We start from the raw sequence: 24,931 nt of genomic DNA, 5'->3' as shown, positions 1-24,931 counted from the left end.
TCTAGCTGGGGCCATGGCAACACATTGAAACTTTGTAGGAAAAACAGCCCAAACTTTCTTGTAACAACATAACTACTGACAGAAGCCATTGGCTTTTATTTTTCCTGTAAAGGAAGAGAAAGGAGGTCTAATTTTGGATCAGGAAAAATAAATCCTGAGTGTTGCTGCTGAATTGTGAGCACTCCGGTGTGATTATGGGAATCGAAACTGGCTGTCATGTAGAGCATGGCTATTTTCATAACCAGTGCTAAATTAGGCCAAGCTTGTACTAAAACTCTGATTTGGCATACCCAATAAGAAATTATCCCAAGAAGTCTGTCTCACAGGATGGTGGGGCTGGAAATTAATCCTCCTCTCTAGGCAGATGACCCTTTAGGCTTTGGAGTTTGCAAGTGTACAGCATATCCCACGTATAGAGGACAAACCCCTTCACCTCCTGATGCCTCTTCACATACATAAAATCTGTGTAGTCATGCACTATCTCTAATTGCTTTTGTAAAGTATGTTGAGATCTACTGGTGGAAAGAGGAAGACGTTAGTTTTCCATCTGTGGAGAGCCACTCCTTGAAGGTACCAAAAGGTTTGAAAAATGCACTGCATCACACTCCTGTTGTGAAATGTGGGGGAAAAAATGCAAAAATAAATAGTCCCTCCTAAAATGGCTGGTTCTGCTTTTGGATTTGTGTGTACTGCAAAGGAAAAGGAATGGCTGATGTTCAGCAAGTGAACATCTGCAATTCCAATCCCGCATGGCATGGACTAAGGCTGTAGGCTTCATTGCTGTGATCTTTTCTTCTTCTTTTTAATAGTGCATGTAGCACAGGACTCGGTTCTTTGCCCTTTGTGGGACTTGGAGACTTTCCATGGTTTAATGTGAAAAAGGGCTGTTGCTGAAGGAGCATATTCATCCAGTTCACTTTTCAGATGTGGCAGCAGAGTGTGTGTGTGTGTGTGTGTGTTTGTCTCCTTCAAGGGTGTGTCCCACAGCTGCCCTATGCCTTCACTTTCATGGATTTCCCCTTGCAACAGTTTGTGATTATACACACCCAATTAGCGCCGTCTCTGACACACACCCTGCAGGCAGCATAGGCAGCATCAAAAGGAATCACAGTGAGGCACTTGGTACTGGTTGAGGACTGAGAGGTTGGTTGTGCTCTGGTGTTTATTTGGAGCAGGGACTCCAGATAAAGTTCACCATCACAGCCGAATATTTTTTAGAAATGTAAATATGTCCTTAAAAGAAATGTAATTATCTTTTGGACCACAACATCATTGCATCTCTATATGATTTCATTGAGGGCAGAGCTAAGGCTGCCTGAAGTATCTTGTGTGTATGTCCATAGCTGGTAAAATGGCTTCATTTTATAAGTAGCTTGCACTGCAGTCTTCCTGTGGGATTATTTCTATATGACTGTAATATTTTGATGTTTAAGTTTCTGATATGTATTGTCAATGTTACTTCATGTAAGCAAATGTTTTGGTCTTGGTAAAGAGTCACAATACCTTGGAAGACCCAAAGTCTCCGTTAGTGTGCAGTGTGGTAACTTGTCAGTATGGTTTCATCATTGGCATAATTCACACATTTTCCTAAAAGTGTATTTTTCTGTTGTTTGAACAGTCCAGTTAGATTAGAGTACAGATAAGCCTCTGCATACATGCAGTTAGTGTCACCAAATCTATTTATCAGATTCAAAGGAGGAATGAAGAGGAGGCAGAATCTGGGGTAGCAGAGAATAATTTTTGAAATGTATCAATCACTGGAGAGGGTAAAAAAAAAAAAGCTATGGGCATACCAAAGATTTTTGCAAGGGGAAAGGATGAGGACAGCACACAAGAATCAGTTTTTAAATTTACCTAGTGAAGCATCATGTAATAGCCCTCTAATACAACTGTAATAACAGTAACTGTGAGAAATGTAATTAAATGCAAGATGTAAACACGTTTTGAAAAAAATACAGACCCAAAGTCAAAGCTTGCCCATGGGCCATCGCCAGGTCCCCTCACTAGCCAGCCCCCAGAGGACGGACACCTTTTGCTTCCACGTCCTTTCCCAGAACTGCCCTTTGACTCTCACAGTGGCTATCAAACAAACCATGTACCTGCTCCCTGCTGATTTCAGAAGTGATATAAAAAGGCCCCTCTCCCCCGACTGCCAATCCATCTAACTACAATTAATATTTATGCATTAAACTTGCCAGCAAGGGATTTCATTAGGAAAAAAAAGAAGGTTTTATTTTGATTGACTAGGCTTGGCAGCTGTGGATATAGTTTCCTTTACTCTCATTTTTCATTTAACCTTAATTAATTAATTAATTTAACCTTACAAATGTTTAGCAATTATAATTCATTAATAAAACCACTGCAATCTGATGATTGCTCCTCAGCCAAGCCTAAGGCTTGAGTCCAGCAGCTGTCACCAGGATTAAACACTGCAGGAAAGTAAAAATTACACAAGCGATTAGGTGTGTAATGAATCAGAAGATTGTTTGTGTTGCATGTGGCATGCTATCTTCCTTAGTGGACACCTGTGCTGGACACTGTAGCAAATAGCGCTGATCCCAGCCAAAGTGGAGATGTTTCACTCTGGAGATGTTTCCTGTCTGGATGTCCAAGGCCATTTCAATGCCAAGGGCTAATGGCATCATGTTGCTCACGTGCGTGTAGGGGCTTAACTCTCTGCACCCTCAAAGAGTGTGCAGACTGGGATCGGTGCCCTGGCCTCCCTAATCCCCCAGACCATGCTCAGGCTTTGTCAGGGTGAGTGCTAGCCTTGCCATGAACATGTTAATGATTAAAAAGACTGGGTGACTGATGGTGAGCCTGGAGATTTCCTGACCTGATGCGAGCACCTGAGGTAGCTGTAGGTGCATTGACTCAGTGCAGGAGGTGGCGTCCGCCTCTGAGTAATGGTAAAAAAAAAGTATTTATGCTCTAGAAAGCAGAGAAAGTACCTCAGGATTAACATTTTATAATTTCTAAGGCAGGAAGTCAGTGAACATGTAGCCAACCTGGCACTGGCAAGCATCCCTAAACATCGTGGGCATTAATAATAACCAAACCTGAGTGGAGAGTAGTAAAATGTGATTGATAAAGGAGGCTAGCACAGAAACAAAAAGATGATGAAATGGTATCTTGAGAATGGACTCCATCTGTGGTGATTATTACAGACTCTCTTTGCGCTAATAATTTGCTGCAGTAGCAAACAAGCTTCTATTTCACTGTAAAATGAGACATATACCTCCCAAACGACATGGATATATGGAGCAGTGCCTGCTGCAGGGATGCTAGCAAGAGATCACAAACATGTTGTGGCCAAAGGAAACAGTGTAAAGTTATTTAGTGTGTCACATAAAAAGGTGACCCTTTGTGCTTATACAAGGTCTTTTATCAGCTAACAATGTCAAACAATGCCAAGGATGTTGTTCTTTCCAGCCTATCAGCTGTGATACCGATACAGCAACATCTGTTACTGGGAAAGATATAAAGGGACCTACCACAGAACTAAAGTGAAATAAAATTACATTGTCCCTAGAAAGTAAAATTATTTCAAATGAAAACCACTGGTCTGTAAATACGAACATGTTATATATTTGATCTAAAGCAATTCTGTTTATCCACAGTACGTATATATTGGTAAACGCAGGACAGGTAACATTCTTACATCAGCACTTATGTTGCTTATTTGTCACAGTGAATTTTTAGCTAATTTCATGTTGGGGGTCCACTGAGAGTAAAATGATTAAAAGCTCATGGAAATGTCAAGCAGAACTGCCAGGTTTAACCATATGAATGGTCACTGAAATAGCCAGCGACTTTGGCAAGGGGAAATACTCCTCTTTCAGGGGCACTGTTGGATATACAGAAACAAGCTTGTCTGTGTTCGAAGGACCACTAATCCTCTCTCCTAGTTTTGAATAAAGGGTTCCCAATGACTCTAAAGCATTGTATAGGCATTAGGGCTCCTGATTACTTTGACTGAGGCGCTTGCACCTTTTCCAAGCTATTACCTATTCAGCTACAGGGAAAGTTTCTGGAAAATTAAGCCTATATCCATCCTTTTCCCATAGACAATTGAATTTTTGGTCCACAGCAAGAGCTATTAACATGGAGAGCTCATTTTTTACTTCAGCCCTTGGTCTTTCTGGAGGATTTGTGTCTCACAAAAGTTGCCTTGTCCTCAGGAACGGAGAAGTTCCTGAACATGCATGGAGCACGGGACTCTTGCCCATTGACACCCAAGGTGCATGCACAGAGCACCCTCAGTGGAAAGCAGAGGAACTGAGGGCATGATTTGCAGAGGGCCGAGTATGTCTTCCCCGCACCTTGTCCCAGCTTTCTAATCATTCCACTTGGAGCAGTAGACACTTGGCATTTCTGAATTTGCATTGCTGTGTTTGCAGAAGCGTCTAAGCATTTTGCTTATGCAGAAACTGCTGACTGCAAATCCGCCGGCTCTTGCCAGTTATGTTTTAGGTCTGTGCCAAATGTGCACGCGTTCTGGATGAGCTAACTTGAAATATAGTGGTGACATACGCAGTAGCCAGTTTCACTTAGGGCCATGTTAGCAGCTTTGCTCCCTGCCATGTTTTGTGGTGATTCCATCTTATGCAATGGAAGAAGATGGTGGTATTAACAAGTGCCTGGGGCATTTCCTAGCAGGAGAACTGCTCAGTTATGCTGCATCACCCCTGCTTCTTTGGAGTCTCTTAAAGTCTGGCTTTTAGTAGTGATACTGCTGAAAAAACAGGCATATAGCTATTTTGAGGTCTTCAAAGTGGGAGAGGCTGGAGGTAACCTGGAGAGAAGGCACCATTTCTCTGCATGGAAGGTCATGTGCTCATTACCTGCAGAAGTCATCCACTTAACACTTCTGCTATTATTATTGGTAAAATCATTAAATTATTACTTTCCAGGGAATAAGAAAGAAGTCTTTATCTTGTGTTGACAGAAAACCATTGCAAAAATGGAGTTTGCCTTCTCCCACTGTGGTCTCGGTCCTCTCTGCCTGACTTGGGTCTTCTTCTCACCTCCTTGTTTCTGCTGGTTCTCTCCCTGGTGCTCTTGAGACTTCTCTGCATCAGAGCAGCACATCAAAAAAGAGATGAGCCCTTGCGATGTGACAGCAGAGATGCATTTAACTTTCTTGCTGTTTAGCACAAGTTGCTGTGGCATTGAACTCCATGTGACTGGAAAGTAAACAGCTCCAAACCTCGGACAGATATCTGCCAAAGCTTTCCTTGCTTATTTGTTCTGGGGCTTTGTTCTGCAGGTCCTGTGTGACAGACATGTGTGAGTGCCCGGTCCATAAAAACTGCTACTGCGAGTCATTCCTGGCATACGCCCGAGCCTGTCAGAGGGAAGGGTTGAAAGTCCAGTGGGTACCAGAGCAGAACTGTGCAGGTAAGTGTTTTGGGACTGCTTCTTTGTAAGCCAGTGCATAGGCTAATAGGCTACTATCCTTTTACTGGTGGAGGAGGATCAAAAATGAACCAGCTAGAAAGGACTGGGATTGCACCAGCAGGGAAGTTGCCTTCTGAGTTATGGAGAAAGACCCTACCAGGAAAGATTTTCAACCATCAAATATTAGAAATGTTTATTTCGCTGCAAAACTTTTCACCTCTAATGCCGCCTATCTTAATTTTATGTAGTTCCAGGAAGAAGTGCATGCCTTTTTCTTTCAGGATATGTAAACAGTTGATTACAGATAATGTTTAAACGCCTTTGACCTCCTGTTAAAACATAGTTGTATTTCCAGAGACAACCTGCATATGATTGCAGTAGGTTCAACACGGGAAGAAGAGAGAATGTATTTAATGGGAATATTAAAATGCAAACCTGCATTAATTTTGGTACTTGGACCAGATTCCCCATGTGATTAGGGCTGCATTAATTGCAAGTAATTGTGAGTAATTGTTTCTGTGAGAAGTGGTGGCCTGTGGTCATTGGACTTGAAGTAAAATGCAATACTGCAGGTGAGTATTTCCCCTGATGGTGGTCTCATTAATTTAGGACATTCTATAATGGCATCGGTTTGCCTGCAAATTTATTCAGATTTATGTAAAGCAATTGAAAGAAGTTGGGAAAAAAAATGAGAGAAGGATACTCAGTGCTGGTCAAAGAGCTATTACTCTGTGGTCCATTTTGGTGATTGTGTGTGGCTCAGGGTCTACTCTCTCAACTTCAATTTCCTCTTCTGTTGAAGGCACGATAGCAGGGATGGGTGAGTGACAGAGCAAATTACATTTGATTGATTGTTCCCAAAAGACTCATTTTTTTTCTTACAAAGGAACAGAACAATCCAAACAGGGTGTCACTACGTGAAAGCCCTATTCAAGGATGTGGTCTCAGACAGCACTAATAACATATGTAATTTTAGTCTATTGATCTGGTAGCAGATCCATGCAGAACCTGAAACAAGTATCCTGATGTTTGGGGGTTTTTTTTGACCAAAGCACTTCAGACCAAGACCTCACTGTGGCAGATGCTGTAAAAAGAATAAAAACTCCAGTCCCTGCCTTAAGGAGTTTATACAAGTGTTGGCATGTCACGACCTAACTAATTGAGGCTTCTTTTCACAATTTTTTCTGGCACTTTACCAAAGACAAGAAAAGTTTCTAAGGCAAAAACAGTCCTTGAGAGAACATTATGAAGGAATTTAAACACACAACTTCCATTAAAGCTAATGAAAGAAGTGATTAAATCCACCCAAGTTTTTTAATCTCAGTGCAGACTTATAGAGGGAAAGGGGAAATCTTGTTAAGCAGAAAATATAGATAAGCTGTATATGATCAAGTACCCTCAAAACACTTATTTAAGCATTCAGTGTCAAACCAGTAGCACCATCTTCTACAGTAAATTGTTCGGTAAGCATTAAATTAAAGTGCATCCACTGCACTCTGTATGTTACCAGTGGCCAGCATCAAGATTTTAATCTTTAACTTACTTTTTTCTCTCCAAAACTTGTAGTTACAATTATTGTGTCCTAATTATGGATAAAAGTTCTTGGGTATGAAACAATATATCTGTAATAAAACTTTAGCATTCTGTGACTTTCATTTCCTGCTTGACATTTCATAGCTGGTGGAAGAGCTGTGTTCTGATGAAAATGGAGTATACTTATTAGTAAAGTCAGGTTTTAATTATGCTTTTGTGTGTTATAAAACCAGATCTTGTGTGGTTGCCAGCTCCTCTACCCTGACTGCTGTATGCTTAGCTCATTTTTATAATCTTTAGAAAGCTTGTGTTGTCTGGAGGGCCAGCCAAACAGGATGCTCAGGAGGCTGAATTACATGTCCTGTTCCCCACATGCTCTTCCTCCTCCCCCAGTGCAGCAGCATATCCTCCTCTAAGTCCTCCACAAAATACTGCTGCTCAAGGTTTGCTGTCCTTTGAGGTTGGTTCAGTAAGGGGAATGTCAGCTGTCATTTAACCGTAGGGGTGAAGAGAAGAAGCTAATGAGTAAGGAAAATGGTTAGGGTAGGAAAGGGTTGGTGAGATCCACACAGGAACTGAGAGGGTTTGGAAAGGAATATGGATTTCCATGGGAAGTAGTGGAGAGTAGACCTGTTAGGATGGCCACAGGAAGAAGTATGACATTTGAAGAAGAAGAAAAAAATCCAGGAGAGCCAACGAGAGGGGAAGAAGAAATAAGAGAAAGTGATACATGCGAGAGGGAAAAGAAAGGATACAAATGAAAGGAAGAGGTTTGAAAAGGAAAGGAGATAGAAAAAAGATTTTTTTTTTAGCCCCAGAAAGGCTAAGCAAGCAGTTTATAAAGTGCAATTAAGTAAACTGAAGTGGTGAAAGGCCTTGAATTTCTGAGGGCACTGAGAGAAAGAACACTCAAGGATAGCAGGTGGCAATAACTCCCTGCCATGGGAAAAAGCAGATATGGACTATAATAAAGTGCAAAGTGCACATGGTAGCATTGATGTGCTGACATGCTCCATCAGCCTCATAAAAACTGAAAAATTTTCTCTTTTTCCTATGTTATCAGTTGAACTAGAGGAGGAGGAGTGTATATCTGATTTTGACTCTTCTCTCCTGGGTCCCCTCTTCTCTGCTGTGGAATTTTCTGGCCAAAGTCACTCTTTTTCCCTGTTACATGTTACTTTCCTTTAATCATTTTATTCCATGTGAATATGTATCAGAAGGCTATTCTGACTTTTCAGTGGAAACTCATTAAAAACTGAAATTGAAAAGATAAACACAAGTGTATCATTAGAAGGTCAGTGCTCAGATCTATTGCCTTCTACTATGTTAGAAGGAGATGTGAATTGCAAGCACTATGAGTGACATTCAGTGACAAGTCCTACAAAACACCTCAAAAGCCAAAATGTGCAACACCAACAGAAGAAGAAGGATGATTCACTGATGCACAAATATTAGCTCAGAAATTTCTGTGGAATCAGATTTACCAGATATCATCCGCCAAGGGAATCCTTCGGCAGTTCCATGTTAGGTATTTTGGCTTTTGTGTTGGGGAACAAGAATTCTTCCTAAATAATTATGTTCATGTCTTTAAAGACAGGCGCAGACAGATACAAGCCTTCCCTCTGAAACTGCCAAACTGGCTGGAATAAACCAGCTCTGGTCTGAAAACTGTATAGCCTTATTAGGCAGGGTTTATTAGCTCAGGCACAGTGCTGTATTTATGTGACTATATGGCTTCTGGACTGGAGCTGGCTATCATCCTGCCAGCTCAGAAAGCGGTCTGAGGAAGCTCACATCTGTCATGCCAAACACGTTCTAGAAGAAGAGTGGAAAAATCCTGTTGGGACTGGTAACGTTGCAAAATGCAGTATTATTAGTAACTTTTGTACTTTGGGGTTGGGGTTTTGATTTTTTTTTTTACTAGTGCACTAAGGAAGTTATTACTAACAGACCTCAGTTCTTTAAGAGAGGAATTTGCCTTAAAAGACGGGTGCAAAGGCATCACTTCTGTTTTCCATGTTTACATGGTACTGATTCATTTCAGCAGTCCCTGGGAAGCCTACTGCAGTATGTCTTTGTCTTTATTTTTATTTTTTAAACTGTTGATGAAGTGGAATGTTCTGGATCAATCACACCACATGTTAACAACTGAAGCACTCAACAATAAAAGCCATCCAGGGAACTTAAACAGCAGCCATTGTACTTTTCTGATTTTTCCCTTGACAGCAAGTTAATAATGCCATTATAGACTGCCTACAGCAGAAAATAAAGTCATCGTATCTTCTACATGGCATCATCTGAAGGAGAAGGAGGTGTTTTGACATACCACATCCATGTGTGGTAGAACAGAGCTGGCAAGTACTTACAGATGCCACGGCTGCCGAGGGCAGCCTGTAATACATTCTCATTTGCTCTGGGGCAGAGATGAGGAAGTGGAAAGGAGACCTTGGCCAACTTTCCTCAAACCCACCGGCTGAGGCACCAAACAGAGCTCAGGTGGAACGAACAGGCTGGCTATTACTGCAGTAAAGCTTTGTGGGATGAAACCTGTGCAGCCTAAAAACTGGAGCTCGCAGACCTTTCTATATGGAAACTGCATGTACTGAAGCCTAATGTTTCAGTTTGTGGTTGGTCAATTAGAGATCCTTTGAAGAGAAACTCATTTTCAGAGAGGAGGGACAAAAGCTTCTAGTAAACAGCCCCCTTGGGATAATTTATGTTGTGTGTGGACAATCGCTATCCATCTTTGAACTTCTTGGTCTACTTTTCTAGACAGTTAATACATTGTTTGCAAAGCTCCTGGGAGCTCTGCACGTTTTCGTTTCCCCTCTTCTAGCGATTCAACCTCTATTCTTAAGACCCTACGTAAGTGCAGAGTTTGTTGTAAATCTAACATTTTACTGTACGCTCAATATTGCTTACATGTTTTTCCCACCTTCTAAACTTCCTGTTCCATTTAAATTTCATTTTAGTTATTCCTTTTGTTTGTTCCTTCTTCAATGTGCATGAAAGTTATCATGTACAGCAAGATAGAAATGTAAAGCCAGAAAAAAGTTCTCAAAAGATCTATGCCCACAAGCAGAATAAGCCTATCTTGAACATTGCTGAAAGATGTTTTTTCCAACCTATTCTAAAATGATGTTCAATAAAAGATGTCTCACAGAGTTTTTAGGTAGCTTGGTCTGGTGCTTTCTCATGCTTAAAGCTAGAAAGCTTTTTTTTCCCCTAATATCTAATATTTGTCTAATATTCAGCTGTTGATTCTCTGTAACTCCAGGATCATTTTCTGCTGTACTATCCAATTTTTCAAATTTTTTGTTTGCTTATTTAATATCAGTGCCCTGAGAACTTTGTACGCATTCTTGCAGATTTTCTTCTTCAGGGCTGCTTTTCACATATGTATAAATGCCATAAAATGCATAAGCAGTAAAACTTGCAAGAAGCTGATGCTGTTTTGAAGATCACTTTGTTACTGGTGGATAGGAACCCCTTAAATTTATGATGCCTTAGCACTAAGACTTCCATCCTCTGTGATACACTCATACATATTTAATCAATTTATTTCCATCTATTTTCTCTTTATGAATAATAACAGTACTGTAATGGCACTCTAAGGCCAATTCTCACATTAAAACAGCATTTTTCTGTCCATAACAGGACTGTTCTTTAAAAAATCTGGACCTTCAATCTCTCTCAAAATGGAAGAAACCTTCTTAATGCAACCACCTCTCTGTAAATACCAAGAGATTATTCTGGATACTTGAGAGTCCCTTACCATCTATAAACTCTTTTATCAGTACTTGTTTTTGCCATCAGCACAGCCGTTAGAAAGAATAACAGGCTTTTATTCGCTATTGAACCATGTATTATTCTCTGTACTAAAAATGCAGGATATAAAATGTTAAGAGTTTAAATATTGATCTGGAGGGGGTATAGTGCTTCTAGCTGAGGCCTCAGTGGTCTCTTATGTTGGAAATGCATTGAACTGTCAACTACATAAATCAATGAATAGATACTGGAATCATTAAGTACAAGAATCCTCATTCTCAGTGATCCCTTAGTAAAATAGCAAAAAGGATGGAAAGAATTGATTTTTAAAAAAAATTTTTTTGTTTTAGAAATGGTGCTGCTGAATTAACAGCATTGTTTTGATTTGCTGCAATATGCAATATTGAAAGTATAATCTTAGGAATAGAAAGTCTGATGTGGTGAATGACTCCCCTTTCTCTTTCTGTAGGAGCGGGACTGATAATAACTGTCTGTCCTTTTAAATGTTTCAGGAATCTTTGATAAAAGGCATTGTAACAAATAAATAAACAATGTTTAGCCTTAAATATAAAGCATAGGTCTGCCTATGGATAGAAACCTTGCCAAAGCTTTATATGCCGTCAGCTGTGTTAAAATTCTCAAAAAGTTCAAGACTGCTAGGAACTTGATACCTTTTTGATTAGGAATTTTGCTACCTTTATATTTGTGATGTAAAGTAGTGTTGTATTTAATATAGTGGAATCTCTTTACAAGTAATTTTTTCCTCTAGATGATCATCATACCAAAATGTGCTTTTTGATATTTGCAGTAGAAACCAAGCAAACAGATATGTAATTTTCCTTGTGGGACTCTGTGTAATATGCATATTTTGTTCCTTTTAACTGCCTTTCAGCAACCCAGTGTAAACACGGTGCAGTTTATGATACCTGTGGTCCAGGATGTGTCAAAACATGTGACAACTGGAACGAGATTGGCCCATGCAACAAGCCCTGCGTTGCAGGGTGCCACTGTCCGGCAAATTTAGTTCTTCACAAAGGAAGATGCATCAAGCCAGTCCTGTGCCCACAGCGATGACATTAGTTCTCTTTCCGCAGACACTAATGAGGGTGGTCACTGCCCCCTTTGATGCTCACAGCCAGTGAAGGACTCCAGCTATTTGTGTGCAGATTCTGCAAAGTACTTGTCTACTCACAGAGTGTAAATATGCTCCTGTGTGTGTATTTATGTGTGTTTATGTATACACACATGGCACCTAGAAAGATATATAAATGTATACTGTGTGTATGTAGATACACATATCTATACACAAGTGCCCTAAATGTAAGTACAACCCATATATTTATATATATGTCCACACACACAAATATACATCATTTCTATATATCATAGAAGGATGAATTATTATATGTATATTTTTTGCTATAAAGTTTATGTATTATTATTTCTAGGACCCTGATCTGTAAGTCATTGTATAAATAAACCAGGTGTTTTTAATATAATATAGTGGCATGAAAAGATTGGATGACTTTGCCATTGCATAAGTTTGTCGTTTCCAAGGAAACTTTTCTAGGGCCATAGCACTGCCAGACTGGATTAGTTTCAACACAGAACCTGGATTTACAGTTGTACAGGAAACACATTTCTCTGGAGTTGGAGGATTTATCTAGGAATATTTCATGCGTACCTTAGAGCTGCATAGTGATTGGTGACAGTGCTTAATCAGGCAGAGAAAGCTGGGGATCGGCTTTTATGCTTTACTAAAATAACTGTGCAAAAGGATTTCCAAAGCTGGTTGGCCAACTGCCAGCATAGAGATATTTCTTTCTGGAACAGCACCAAAGAGTCAGGGGCCAGATTTTCAAAAGTGTTCAGCACCCAGCAGCTCGCTTTGAAAATTTGACCACTTCCCATTTCATATCCTAATGCCCCGTCTCTGTTGTTGTGTTTGGCAGTAGCTGTGAATACACAATAAGGAGCTTGAAGAAAATATTCATGTACATATTAGCCCCTTTAACATGTTTGAAACTGCTGGGTTTGTTTCATATTTCCCCCAAATATTATGCAGAAAGCAAACACCACTGTGAATTGGAGTGTTTGATTTCAGTGTGCCTTCAAACATGAAATAATGCCGGGTTTAGTAACTCATTTAATTTATCAGCATGGTTTAGAAGAAAGACAAATTCACCCCACCAAAAAAACAGTAGAGAATGTCAAATGCTAATTGGAGAACTGGAATTTATTTCCTTACTGGTCTTTTGCTTGAGGTTTACGAACATGTGCGCTCTGTGAAGTTTGCATGACTTTTGAAGTCTCCCAGGGGAGAAGCAATAATATGGGATTTCATTAGAAACTGTTAAAAAAGCCATACAACTTTCTCAAGCCTGAAGGGAGAGGGGGCTATTTTTCTTCCACTGGAAAACCTCTTGTAGAGCCTGATGGAACGGTCTCTGGAGATGACAGAAATCTTTGGGCATCTGATTTAGGTTTATAATGAAGTAATATCCTTCCACACAGCTACTTCCATTATGCCTTGCATTGAAATTGCACATTGTAATGCTTTGAACGATTTTCTCCTTTAATTCTTCACTCTCCAGGAAGTTTCACAGGGTCTGAGTTTACAGTGAGTGAGTGGGTGCCACACACTTGGGTTATACAACCTGTCTGCGATCCCATCCTGGAGGAAGATGCTGAGTGAGCCTGGTTAGCTTAGGCACCACACTATCCAAAATGCTGCACCACCATGGTGTTAAAAAGAGCTGGGCAAATAATGCCAGGAGCATTCCATGAACATTTATCCAAATCTTAAATAAACTCAGCTTGATCTTTTTATGTCCCCTTTGGGTTCGTTTTCTCAGAACAATCAAATAATTCAGTTTTACTGGCAGAGAGAGTTTTGAAGCCACATACACAAGTGCACTGGGAAGCAGAATTGCAAATGTGCAGATCCCATCAGAGCAGGAAACTAGAAGAGTTTTATGTGGCTCATGTGATAATTGAATGGCAAAGCTGAAATTTAGAACAATTACAAATGGTCCAAGGAGTTAAAACATAAAATGGCAGTCATTAAAATAATTTAAAGCATCAGTTAGACCAAAGAATATTTCAGCCTGTGAGCTTTCAATGCTGAGATATGGGGTCTAAGCCATTAAAAGGGTTATTTGCACAGCTCTTGTTTAGGATAGATTTTAATTACTGATGGATTTTCATGACCTACTGCTTAGTGTTTCCAAAATAAAAATACACACAAAGTGAATTGCATACATGAATGGCGTATAGAACTGTCCGTCCCTTTTCTTCTCCTGACTGATGAAGGTGAGTGAAAGGTGAAGGGAGAGCCCTCCAGCTCTCTCAAGTCCGCTGATCGTATTCAAGCAATGCTTAATTGACGCCAGGTGAAGAGGTGACTCAGTCTATCTGTAGGATGAACTCTATTTTTAAATCTTAAAATGGTTCAGTTTGAAACCTGACCTACAGGTCATCTCAAAATGAGGACTCATTCCTCGGTTTAGCTTTTTCACATCTGCCTAATTAAGGGTAGCCCCCTGCTTTTTGCTTTAGTGATGTATACTGAAGAAGAGAGGAACGTGGTTTTACCTCTAAGCTGTCTGATTGTGCCCTTATGGTGCTGTAGAGCTTTTTCCTCCAAACTCCGCAGTTTTCAAGGCAACAGTAAGGGCTATCATCTGCTCAGTTCACATGTACAGTCTAAGGTAAAGGAGTTCTGCTTTTCTAGAAATTGGCCCCAAGTTTCAACCTGGCACAGGTTTTATATCCATACCTGTAGTTACCCTGTTCCCGACTGAGCTATTCAGACCAGATCAGTCCCAGCTTGGGCTGTCTCAGTCTGCTCTCCTGTTTGCCTCTCTCCTTCCAGGCTTTTCAAAAGTTGAAAGTCTAGCCCACTAACATCAATAACAGCATTACCACTGGCCTCATAGAGTTTGGGTTGCAGCCCATCTTCCTCCTTAGTGCCGCATTCTTTCTAATTCTGCTGTCTTGGTTCATGAAATATTACCCCTAGGATGCTAGGGCTCATGAAATATTACCCCTAGGATGCTAGAGCTGGAAACTTCCTGTGTATTGCTGGGGATTTATTTTTGACAAAATTCACTGATAATCCAGTTTTAGTATGCTAAATGTGTTTAGTTATGCAAAAATGTGTTTTTAATAATAGCATAAGGTTGATAATCCATATGGTATATTCACCATGCAAAACTGATGGTTGTGTAAATTTTGGTCTTGATTATGCTTATGTCAATCTGTGCATATAACTTTGTGCCAATTTGTAAGGTGAAATATATTTGAAGGAGCAGAGGTTCCAACCAAAGAATGATCCAAAAGGAAAGTCAAAGAAACAGCTCTGTAATCCAATGGATGGAATCAAGGAAAGACTTGGATCAATAGCTTCGCCATTTACCTGCTATGTGTTCCCTGGCAAGTCATTTAACATTCTGGGGGAATTAACTGTCATTTAACTTCACTGAGGAAATGAGGCTCTGGGTTATGTACCTTTTTTAAGTTTACTGATAGAAAATGTTCTAAAATGCCATACGTCACCAGGGGAATGTCAGCTGGTATTTTACCAATCTACTCGGGTCTGCACTGCATCAGGTTGTCCCATATCTCCCATATCATCATCGCTTCAAAGCCAGCTTTTAGCTGGCATACGTGGAGGTCAAATACATTTACTTCCTCCTCATTTAGTTTCAATTGAGTCTATTTTTGTCACATATATTGAGTTTTATAAACCATGGAGACAAGCCATAGCCAAGCAGAGCAATTTGATTTGTAGCCCGGGACTCTGTAGGTACTCCCACATCTTCCAAGAACACCTTTCTTCTATAGAGTAAGGTATGCACTTGGAGCAAAAAATGAAAATATTCTTTATATCCTACCCAAATGTGACACCATCATTGCATCACATAAGTAGTTTCCAGTAGATAACCTAAAAGAAATAAGTTCTCATCAGAGGCTTTTCTGCTTTTTTTGAACACAGGATTCAAATACAGTTTGACACTGCTTCGTTTCCTACTGACAAAACCTGACATTTGCAATAGCTGGACTGATCCTGAGTGACTGTACAGGGTTGGGTTTTTTTTTTTTGCCTTCATCAAAAGTGGACAAGGTTATATCAGAGCTAACAGATATAAGAATAACAGCCCATGCATTTGTAGCTGGACAGGCTGGACAGAGAGGCAGTCAACAGCATTTAGCACGGAAGTGGTGAGATATTTTAGGTATTTCAGGAGCAGTCCCAACTAAGGAGGCATTATGCCAAGGTCTCACTGTTTGACAAACAGGAACTTTACGTTATATAACAGTGATCAAATGCTTGTGCTGCCATCCCTGATTTTACCATTTTAGAAAGCCCTGTGGTGAGAGAGATGTTTCTGCTTCCTTACAGAAACATTTCTAGTCTATGACTGCAAATTTTTTGGGACAAAAGCCTAACTGTGCTGCTGTTACAGAATTCCTTCTCTCTCTGTGTAAAGGTTGTTGCACAGATTAATATTTCTAGTGCAATAATCACCATGACACCTGAGCACCAAACAGAGTCTATAACAACAAAATAAGGTTCTCCTATGAACACGAGGTAGCTCTTGATCCCTCAGATGGCCATGGCATTGTGTTTGAATGAAGATGGTACAATAATGTGAGGAAACAAAGAGGCAGGATGTCAGAATAAGGGTAAGAGGCAAGTGAGAAAGCAGAAAGCAGTAACAGGATTTTTTTTCTATGTGGATATTCTCCCTCTAGATGGTAAGAACTAAACTGAAAGTGTTCTCTACAAAGGCAAAGTACATCCATGCTCCCTGAGCAAAAATACCCCCACCAACCACCCAAAAATCCCAAACCAACCACAGCGGAATTGTACGTTGAGCTCTGAATAGAACAGGTGTATACTGGTAGGTATAGAAATCCATAATTAAAATAAGGTATGAGCTTCTATTCCTACTTTTCTCACAACCCTTAAATCACAGCAGAAGAAGTCACCAAAGTTAAGGCAAGGGATCTTATTTCCTGGGCTGAGATGAGGCAAACATCTGCAGAACTCGGTTCTCATGCTTCCACTAGCACAACAAACCTGTTTTGTTTTCCTCCAGGATATGTATTTTAGTGAACACACATCATTTCCCAGTCTACAACTGTCAGAACAAAGGCTACAAATGCACTTTTATAACTAGTCTTGTTCCTGGCTTTGAGATAAAATTGCAAATTCTACTTACGACTCAGAGGGTGCAAGTTTTCTTTTTTTTTTAAAACACTGCTTTTACCAGGCAGCAACGTTGCTCAGCATCAAGCAGCATCTTAGAAACTCTAAGCAATGTTAAATATAACATGTAGCATTTGCTATTTGCATGACTTTACCCTTTTCATTGCGAGTTATGAGTTAATGATAGCCCTGCATACAGGGGGAATTTGGCTCTAATGAGTGTGTATGTGTGGTGGGCGGGGGGGGGGTGCATTGTATAATTACCATTATCATTGATAGTGCTTTGTATTTCCCTAAGTGATGCTTATACCTGGGCATCAATATAACTTGGTTTTGCACATGAAAGTGAAATGATGGGAGTTAGGAATTTCCTGCCCAGACAGACCCACGCTTTTTTCTTATCCAGTGGTGAAGAAATGCTTCAAAGCATGCTTCAAAGAGCGGTATGTAAGCCTCATAATGGACAGCTATGCAACAACATGTTCATAGCAGTAATTTAGCCTGATACTCTGGCAGTAAGTGGTTGGTACTTTAATGACCCAATCGTTCAAAGCACTTAACTATGTGCTCAAACTTTGAATAACCTCGTTTGCTTCAATGGGGCAACATGCATGCTGACTTCTAACCACATGCTTAAATGGTTTTCAGGGTCAGGGCCAGAGAGTTCAGCATCTGGCAGGATCAAGTATTAAAACTCATAGCATGACATTTCTTATTTATTCATGATTTCTATACATAGATCTATTTTATGATCATGCTGCTATCTACTGCTAGAACATCATGGAAGTCATGGCTTTCTGAAGCTTTTTTTTTAAGACTTTAGAAGATTGGAGATTTTTTTTCTATTGATTTTCAATGTCAACATAATAATTTCTTTACATTGTAATTTCCTACCCTATTTTATTTCTTGTTATTGTTAAAAGAAAGGGACATACCGGACTTGATTTTTTTCTTTTGCACTGGTAAAAGCAGGGAGCACTTTCAGTGAGTTAACTTGCTAGCTATACTAGTTTTAAACCGGTTTGAGATCATACTAGCACCATCCTGGCTTTATAGGTGTGGAAGTAATCCACAATCCTGGTGTGGCTGCCCTCAATTATTAGACTTCTAGTTGCTTCTGATTGCTTCTAGCTATAGTTCAATATAAATCTCTGATAACACTGTATTAGAATAAAAGCATCTGCAGCCCAAATCAGTACAAATAATTTGCTACAGAATCACAGAATCGTATAGGTTGGAAAAGACCTTTAAGATCCTCGAGTCCAACCCTAAACCTAACGCTACCAAGACCACCACTACACCATGTCCCCAAGCACCTCATCCAAACGTCTTTGAAAGACTTCCAGGCATGGCGACTCAACCACTTCCCTGGGCAGCCTCTTCCAATGCTTCATAACCCTTTCAGCGAAGTAAGATTTCCTCACACCCAGTCTAAACCTCCCCTGGTGCAACTTGAGGCCATTCCCTCTTGTCCTAAAGAGGCCATTTCCTCTTGTCCTCTCGTCCTACAAGACATCATAGTTTATAAACGCAGGGGGAAAAAAAGTAATGTGTTGTACTTAACTTACTTTCACAAAAACTTTGATAAATGGTATTAATAAGGAAAAAGGAAGAGTGACTACAGAAACTGATGAAGAAAAGAGAATTTTGAAACTAAAGAGATTTTTTTAATATTTAGTTCAAGTATTCAACTTCTTTAATGAGTATCATTGAGTGGCATTCAAACCCATAGAAAAAACTTGAGTGGGTTCTACAGAATATGGCTCTAAACCCAGAAGTGGATATGTACTGATGCAGCTCTACAGTTAAAATTGCACTGTGTCTTGAAGGGAATTAAATAAATGGTTAGAGTTTGGAGGAAATTAATAAATTATTTCTCCCATCTTAGGCACCCAAATGTTTGCTAGTTTGGGGTATAAATACGCAAGCGTTTGAACCCCACCATGTCTGATGTACAGCCCTGAATTTCTTCATATTGGTGTGCATCAAGAATAACTCTAGAGGAACCCATAGAATATTTATTTCAAAAGACAAGATGTGCCTTTTTTTTTTCATTTCTTGTTCATTATAATTAACTGTTACCTTGCAAATGATCAAGGGGAAGAGAAGCTGCAGGGAAAATTACAGTGTATATCACATATATTACATGTTTGAAGCCATTAAGGTATGGATGGGTTACTTGAAATATTTTATATGCAATTTGTGGAGAATGCTCTGTAGTGTCAAGAGCATCACTGCAGAATGTTTACATTTTAATGTTTAGACTTGCTTTGCTTACTCATGCTAAATTTTTAACAGATTTCACCTAAGGTGCATTCATGTAAATACGAAATCTATTTAAAATTTTACTAAATTTCTGTCTTCAGTATGTCTCAGTTTATACCTTTGTTGAATTTAAAATTATTATGTAGTTTAATGTATCTTACAGAACTGCAAAACTGTGCAGTAACTTTGACATGGCTTGTCTTTGAGTGTCTATACAGTTTTTGCAAGAATATTGTACTAATATAATTTTGTAAAAGTAGGATTGTGATGAGTATGTTTGTAAAGACATTATTTATTCCCTTATAAACTTAATATTTATTATCTTTATGCAGATAAATATTGATGCCTGATTATTTCATAGCTATCAGTGAAAACTGCTGTTCTGATTTACAAGGTCTGACTCAGAAAAGCAATGTCTCCCACAAAATGATTGGTACTGGGTTCTCCTAAGAACTGATGTTAAATACTGTTATTTCTTGGGAGGGGAGGGAGGAGCCATGCAGACTGTTTTCCTTTAGTTTTACCTGTGATTTGGGAGCTGGGATTTTGGGATGCTTTGTTCAGCTGGTGACTTGTTTATGTGGTATCACGTGGCTAAGTTACTTCACTGCTATTTGCCCTAGTTTTCCCACTGGTGGAACAGAAATGATAATGCTTTACAAAAATCACAGAAACTTTAGGAACGATGAATTCATTAGAAATCCACTGATCTGTGTTTGGGCAAGGCTCCTGTAAATGTCCATTGGGCTCTAGATCAGGCCTCACAATTGCCAAGTATTTTTATCTGTTTGCAAAGAGGAACCTGCCCTACTTCTGAAAGGGTCAGTAGATCACAAACCCAAAAGGCCAGGGCTGAGAGCAGGCCTTGCTCTGCGCTGAGCGAGAAGACAACCTTCTTTGGTGGATTTCTCCCTCCTGGACGGAGATGAGGAGAGCATAGAAGGTAAGAGACTCGGGACTTTGCTTTAATTTCATAGGACTACAGGTGCTGCATGCTCTGTAGCTGTGGGACTCCTTGCTTGGTCTGTACTAAGTATATTGATGTGAAGTCCCCAGTGACAGGCTGCTTCAGTATCGTGAGACACTGGATGTTCATTTTGGGGAGGGCAGGCTCGTCTCACCAGTCTTTGTTCCACTACTGGGATGTGAGGGCATGGCAGAGGCGTCAAGGTGTGTAGTTCAAAGGCTGGGTGATCTGGCCCTGCATGCTAGTGTACCAGGTGACTACTTACATGGTCACACGTAACTTTTACCCCAAATTACCACTCAGTGGTGATGGTTACTCCATATTATTCTTCCTACCCATTTTGGATGCAGCCTCCTCACCAAGAATGCTGCAATATTAATTTTCCTCCCAAGCAGTGTGCAGTTACAGACTTCATCCTCACTTCTCTCTTGCCAGACTTCACTCGGCCCTTGGTGTAATTGAGCTCAAAAATAGTCAACGTTTTGTCTGCCCAACATGAGGGCTTTACAGACTGACCTTTTTCAGAGCACTTGCACTGTTTGTGGGGACAGAGTAGAGGTCCCATGGGCACCTCTCACAGCTACAAGTGCTCTGACCCCCAGCGTCTAGGACTCAGTACTAAAGATGTCCAGCTTTACATAGGAAACCCCTAGAAAAGACCAGGCTACAATCCATAGCTTCAGGATGGCATTCAGCCTCGACCCCTGAAATACCACCTCCTGCCATCCCTGCCTCACCCACTGCCCCCTCCAACATGTGGTTTATGGGTCCTGTCAATGACCGCCTCCAGCCTGCGAGGCTCACATTCACTGCTGGGTAGATCCAGCTGGGCAATAAATGCCCTGAGATGGAAGCAGAGGTACAACATGACAAACTCTCTTAAGGCATGACGGGCAGTGTGAGAGACTGAGAGAGTGAATGTCTCAAACATTGTGGCGAGGCGAGGCGCTATTTGCATGGGGACGGCAGGTCGGCGAGCACGGGGTGGGGGAGAGCGGGACCGGGAGCAGGACGTGCGGGACGTGGAGAGCGCGTCGGAGGACGCGCGGTTCCGGGTTCTGCCGGACCTTACCATCTACGGCCAGAGATCACACAGAGTTGATCTGAGGAAGGGGCTTGCAACCGCCCGAGAGACCCCTCGTGACCACCCCCCTCCCCCAGCACCTGCGCAGAAGATTGAGAACTTTCTAGAACAAGAACCATGTAAGTCCTGAAGGGGCGTACCTGGAGGCGGGGATTAGCTTATAAAAGACATGCCCCCCCCCCGCCCCCCAGGGAACCGGGCTGGAGGAGCCCACCACTGGAGGATTGCCACGTCTGTCATCGTCATCGCGGGTCAAGGGTGGATCCACTTTTTCTTTCTCTTTCCTCCTCTCTTCTCCTTTCCTTTTCTCGCTTCTCTCTCCCTCCACTCTTCCAATATATGCAAGTTTGGGATAGATTGTGATGGGTTGCCCAGAAAATAGCTCCATTGCCAAATCGCCGCTGTTCGTTCGTTAAGCTTGCCAGTTTGTTAAGTTTGTCCATTTGTGGAATTCGCCAGTTAATAAAGTTGCTGGCCAGCCTGTTCCTCTGAGTCATTGTCGTCACTCTACCGACCACGCGGCTCTGCCGAGCAGAGATCGGCTTTTGTTGGTACACAAACCATTGGGGAATCGAAAAGATTCACCCCTCTCGCAACCCACCGAGTGGGACGAGACAGGCAGATGGGCTGCAAGGGCAATGAGGAAGGGGACAGGAAGGACGGGAAAAGAGAACATGGAGCTCCAGCAGAGCACCTTTGAGGCTCAGGCTCCTTCACATCTGCTGCCTTGTTCGTTTGGGCAGCCTGTGCCTTGCACGTCACAGCAGCAATCATAGAATCATAGAAACATTAAGGTTAGAAAAGACCTCTAGGATCATCTAGTCCAAACGTTAACCCAACACCTCCATGCCTACTAAACCATGTCCTGAAGTGCCACATCTACACATTTTTTTAACTCCTCCAGGGATGGTGACTCCACCACCTCTCTGGGAAGCCTGTTCCAATGTTTGACCACCCTTTCAGTAAAGAAATTTTTCCTAATACCCAGTCTAAACCTCTCCTGATGCAACTTGAGGCCATTTCCTCTCATCCTATCACTAGTTACTTGAGAGAAGAGACCAATCCTTCCCTCTTTGTGCAACCCGTTCTGAGCTGGAAAGCTTCTGACACTCATTTTTTTCATTAAAATGCTCAAAAAGAAATATCTTCTTTAAGAAAAATATGGAAGAAAGGCCTTGCATGGAGCCTGAGAAAAAAGTCTGGTGGCTGGTGTTTAAACAATCTCTAGGTTTATTTACGCCTTTCAGGCTATTTGCTTAATTCAGGCTAATAATTGGAGTACTTTTCTTCATCATTTACAGTTCACCATCAATAGAGTTGTGATGTTTCAGAGTATTGGTAATAATTGTTCTGCTAATTAAACCATACTGAGAAGCTAATAATCCCCATTTAGGATTTTGAATTGATGCATAGCTTCTGTTTTTATCATTGTGTCCTGCGGTTACTACCCATTAAATTTGCCCTTGAAAGACAATGCTTTGTCTTCAGTTGTATTCTTCCTGTTTTATTTAGTACATCTGGAAATCAGGCTCAACATCGCTATTATTTCACCATCTCCTTCCACTGTCCTGTTCTAGGACATGGTGTTTTGTAACGCAGTTTCTCCCCAAAGTGTCTGTCCCAGTCTGTGGTCCATATGTAACTGTACCTAGACACATAATGCAACTGGAGGACTATATTAATGCAGTTTTAACATTTCAGAGCTGAAATGATGTATTTGACAGTAGACAGAATTTAAAAAAACGTAATTTGTTTTAAAAGCTGGAAAGAGAATAGCAATTTTGGTTGCTATTTTCTGAATGTACAGCAGATGGTGCCTAACAAATATGCTTTACAACCAATGTCTGAAAACAGCAAAGCCTGGCAATTTGAATTTTAATCATGCTTCCTCATCTTGTCTAATTGAAAAAACAGCAATGTGAATGGAAGGCCCCCAACAGGATTGACTCAATTCAATATACACAATGTGCACAATGTTTGAAGGATGGGGATACAACAACAGTTCCTCCAAAACAGCCTCTTGTGTGCTATAAGGAACGATACATTTGGAAAGGAGTTAGGCAATAGCAGGATTGTTTCTCTCTTGATTGTTGCCCTTCCCCTTCAGCCTCATCATGGTTTACTTAACTAATGGGAAAGATCCAAGGTCCCAAGTACTGCTTTCCACATGGACAAAAGAATATGAAAAAAATGATATGATGAGACCTAGTCTGATGTTCCTGAACTCCCATTCGTATACCTGTCATTGAAAGAAGGTGTTTTTCTGCTGGCACCAACAGATGAGCCTGTGCCGTGGCTCTGGGCAACCCTTTCCCAGCGTGGGTGGGACCTGTCTCAGGACTAAACCAGAACTTGTTTCACTGTTTCCCCTTTTGGTATCTTATTAGCGAAATAAGAAAGGTGCTGTGACTCCGAGGTGCTATTTACATTCTGCAGTGTCAAAACCTCAAAATTTATCTCTAATAAGGCAGATGTCATTATATAGAAGCATAAGCTACTGTGAGCCAAGGGAATAATATGAAGGGAGACACTGAGTCAGAAAGCTAAAGAGAATTAACTGACATGCTTAGTAAAGTTTTAACTAAGCTTTACTCTTTCTGAGACCTGTTTTTTTCCAAAATGTATAACTTCTTTTTACATAAAAGTGCATTTTTTTTCGTTACTGATGAAAAGGCTCACAGTGAACATCTCAGAGAGGGAAACTCCTCCTGCACAAACATTGATAAGGCACGAACAGCAGGAATACAAACATTTACACCAGTCTTCAGTAGTGGTGTATCAACCCCAACCTTGTTGGATCTCTTCTTAACCCTGAAGGGTACTTAGCTGCAGACTGTAAGCTGTACCAACAGCCATGCAAAACCCATTGAGAAGACCTTTCATGCCCACATAATTGGCCTGAAACCTCTGGAGTTGCACTGATGTAAAAGAACGGACCATTTTTAGATGCTCTGCTTGCCTGCTAAATAGCCAGTCGTGCCACAGTGCTGCCCCAATTTCTCTAATTTAGAGTCAAAACTTGATTCCCTATTAGAACTGAGACAACTGGCTATCTGTGGAATGGGATGGGGAACCCATACATCTTATGGGCAGCTGTGGGGGATGCAGTCCTCATCCTTGCCTGCAGCAGTTTTAAAGGCAAGCCAGTCTTTACGTCAAGTTAATGCAGCTGCAGGCCTAGTGCTGGTGTTAAGACTCCTTTAAGAGCTTGAACACATTAATTGGATGTTTTTCCACCACATCTGCATAGGGATGCACATGATGACCTGCCAGTTGGACTTGGATATAGAAGTCTCACATCTGCAGTAGATTTACTAGGATTCAAAAGCAGAGTGATTTCAAATACAGGCCTGATCAGATTAACTTTGAAAATACATGGTGCCATGAGATGTTATGAATCATACCTACTAGTCCAGATAGGTGAAGAAAACCATCAGCTCTGCTGATTAAACCAAGCCAGAGTCCTGGTTTTCGAGCAAAGGTGAGCAGCCCATTAATGACTCAGAGCCCCCGAGACCTGAGTGGAAAAGCTGCCACCAATTCAGCAAAGAGGCTGAAGATCTACCAGGACCTTCACATGTGTGAAGAGGCCCTTGCTCCTTGCTCTGGAGCTGAAGGGGGAATGAGAACGCATCTCTGTGGCATATGACAGCACGATTGTTTACGGGCAATGGAAATGATGTGAATTTATCTGAGATGT

At 40.9% G+C, this 24,931-nt stretch overlaps 1 protein-coding gene across 1 annotated transcript in view; it reads left to right on the top strand.

Annotated features, from left to right (window-relative positions):
* Window positions 1–11,914, top strand: part of BMPER (BMP binding endothelial regulator) — a 144,784-nt gene extending 132,870 nt beyond the window's left edge. The window contains exons 14-15 of the mRNA XM_075495600.1: window positions 5,270–5,400; window positions 11,594–11,914. Coding sequence (XP_075351715.1) covers window positions 5,270–5,400; window positions 11,594–11,775 — 313 coding nt within the window. The 3' untranslated portion in view covers window positions 11,776–11,914. The remainder of the gene's footprint in view (window positions 1–5,269; window positions 5,401–11,593) is intronic.
* The last annotated feature ends 13,017 nt before the right edge of the window (window positions 11,915–24,931 follow it).

The sequence above is a fragment of the Mycteria americana genome, chromosome 2 (genome assembly GCF_035582795.1).
Source record: "Mycteria americana isolate JAX WOST 10 ecotype Jacksonville Zoo and Gardens chromosome 2, USCA_MyAme_1.0, whole genome shotgun sequence".
NCBI lineage: Eukaryota > Metazoa > Chordata > Aves > Ciconiiformes > Ciconiidae > Mycteria > Mycteria americana.
Note: the sequence above shows the minus strand (reverse complement) of the source record. Positions and strands in the feature narration are given on the sequence as shown.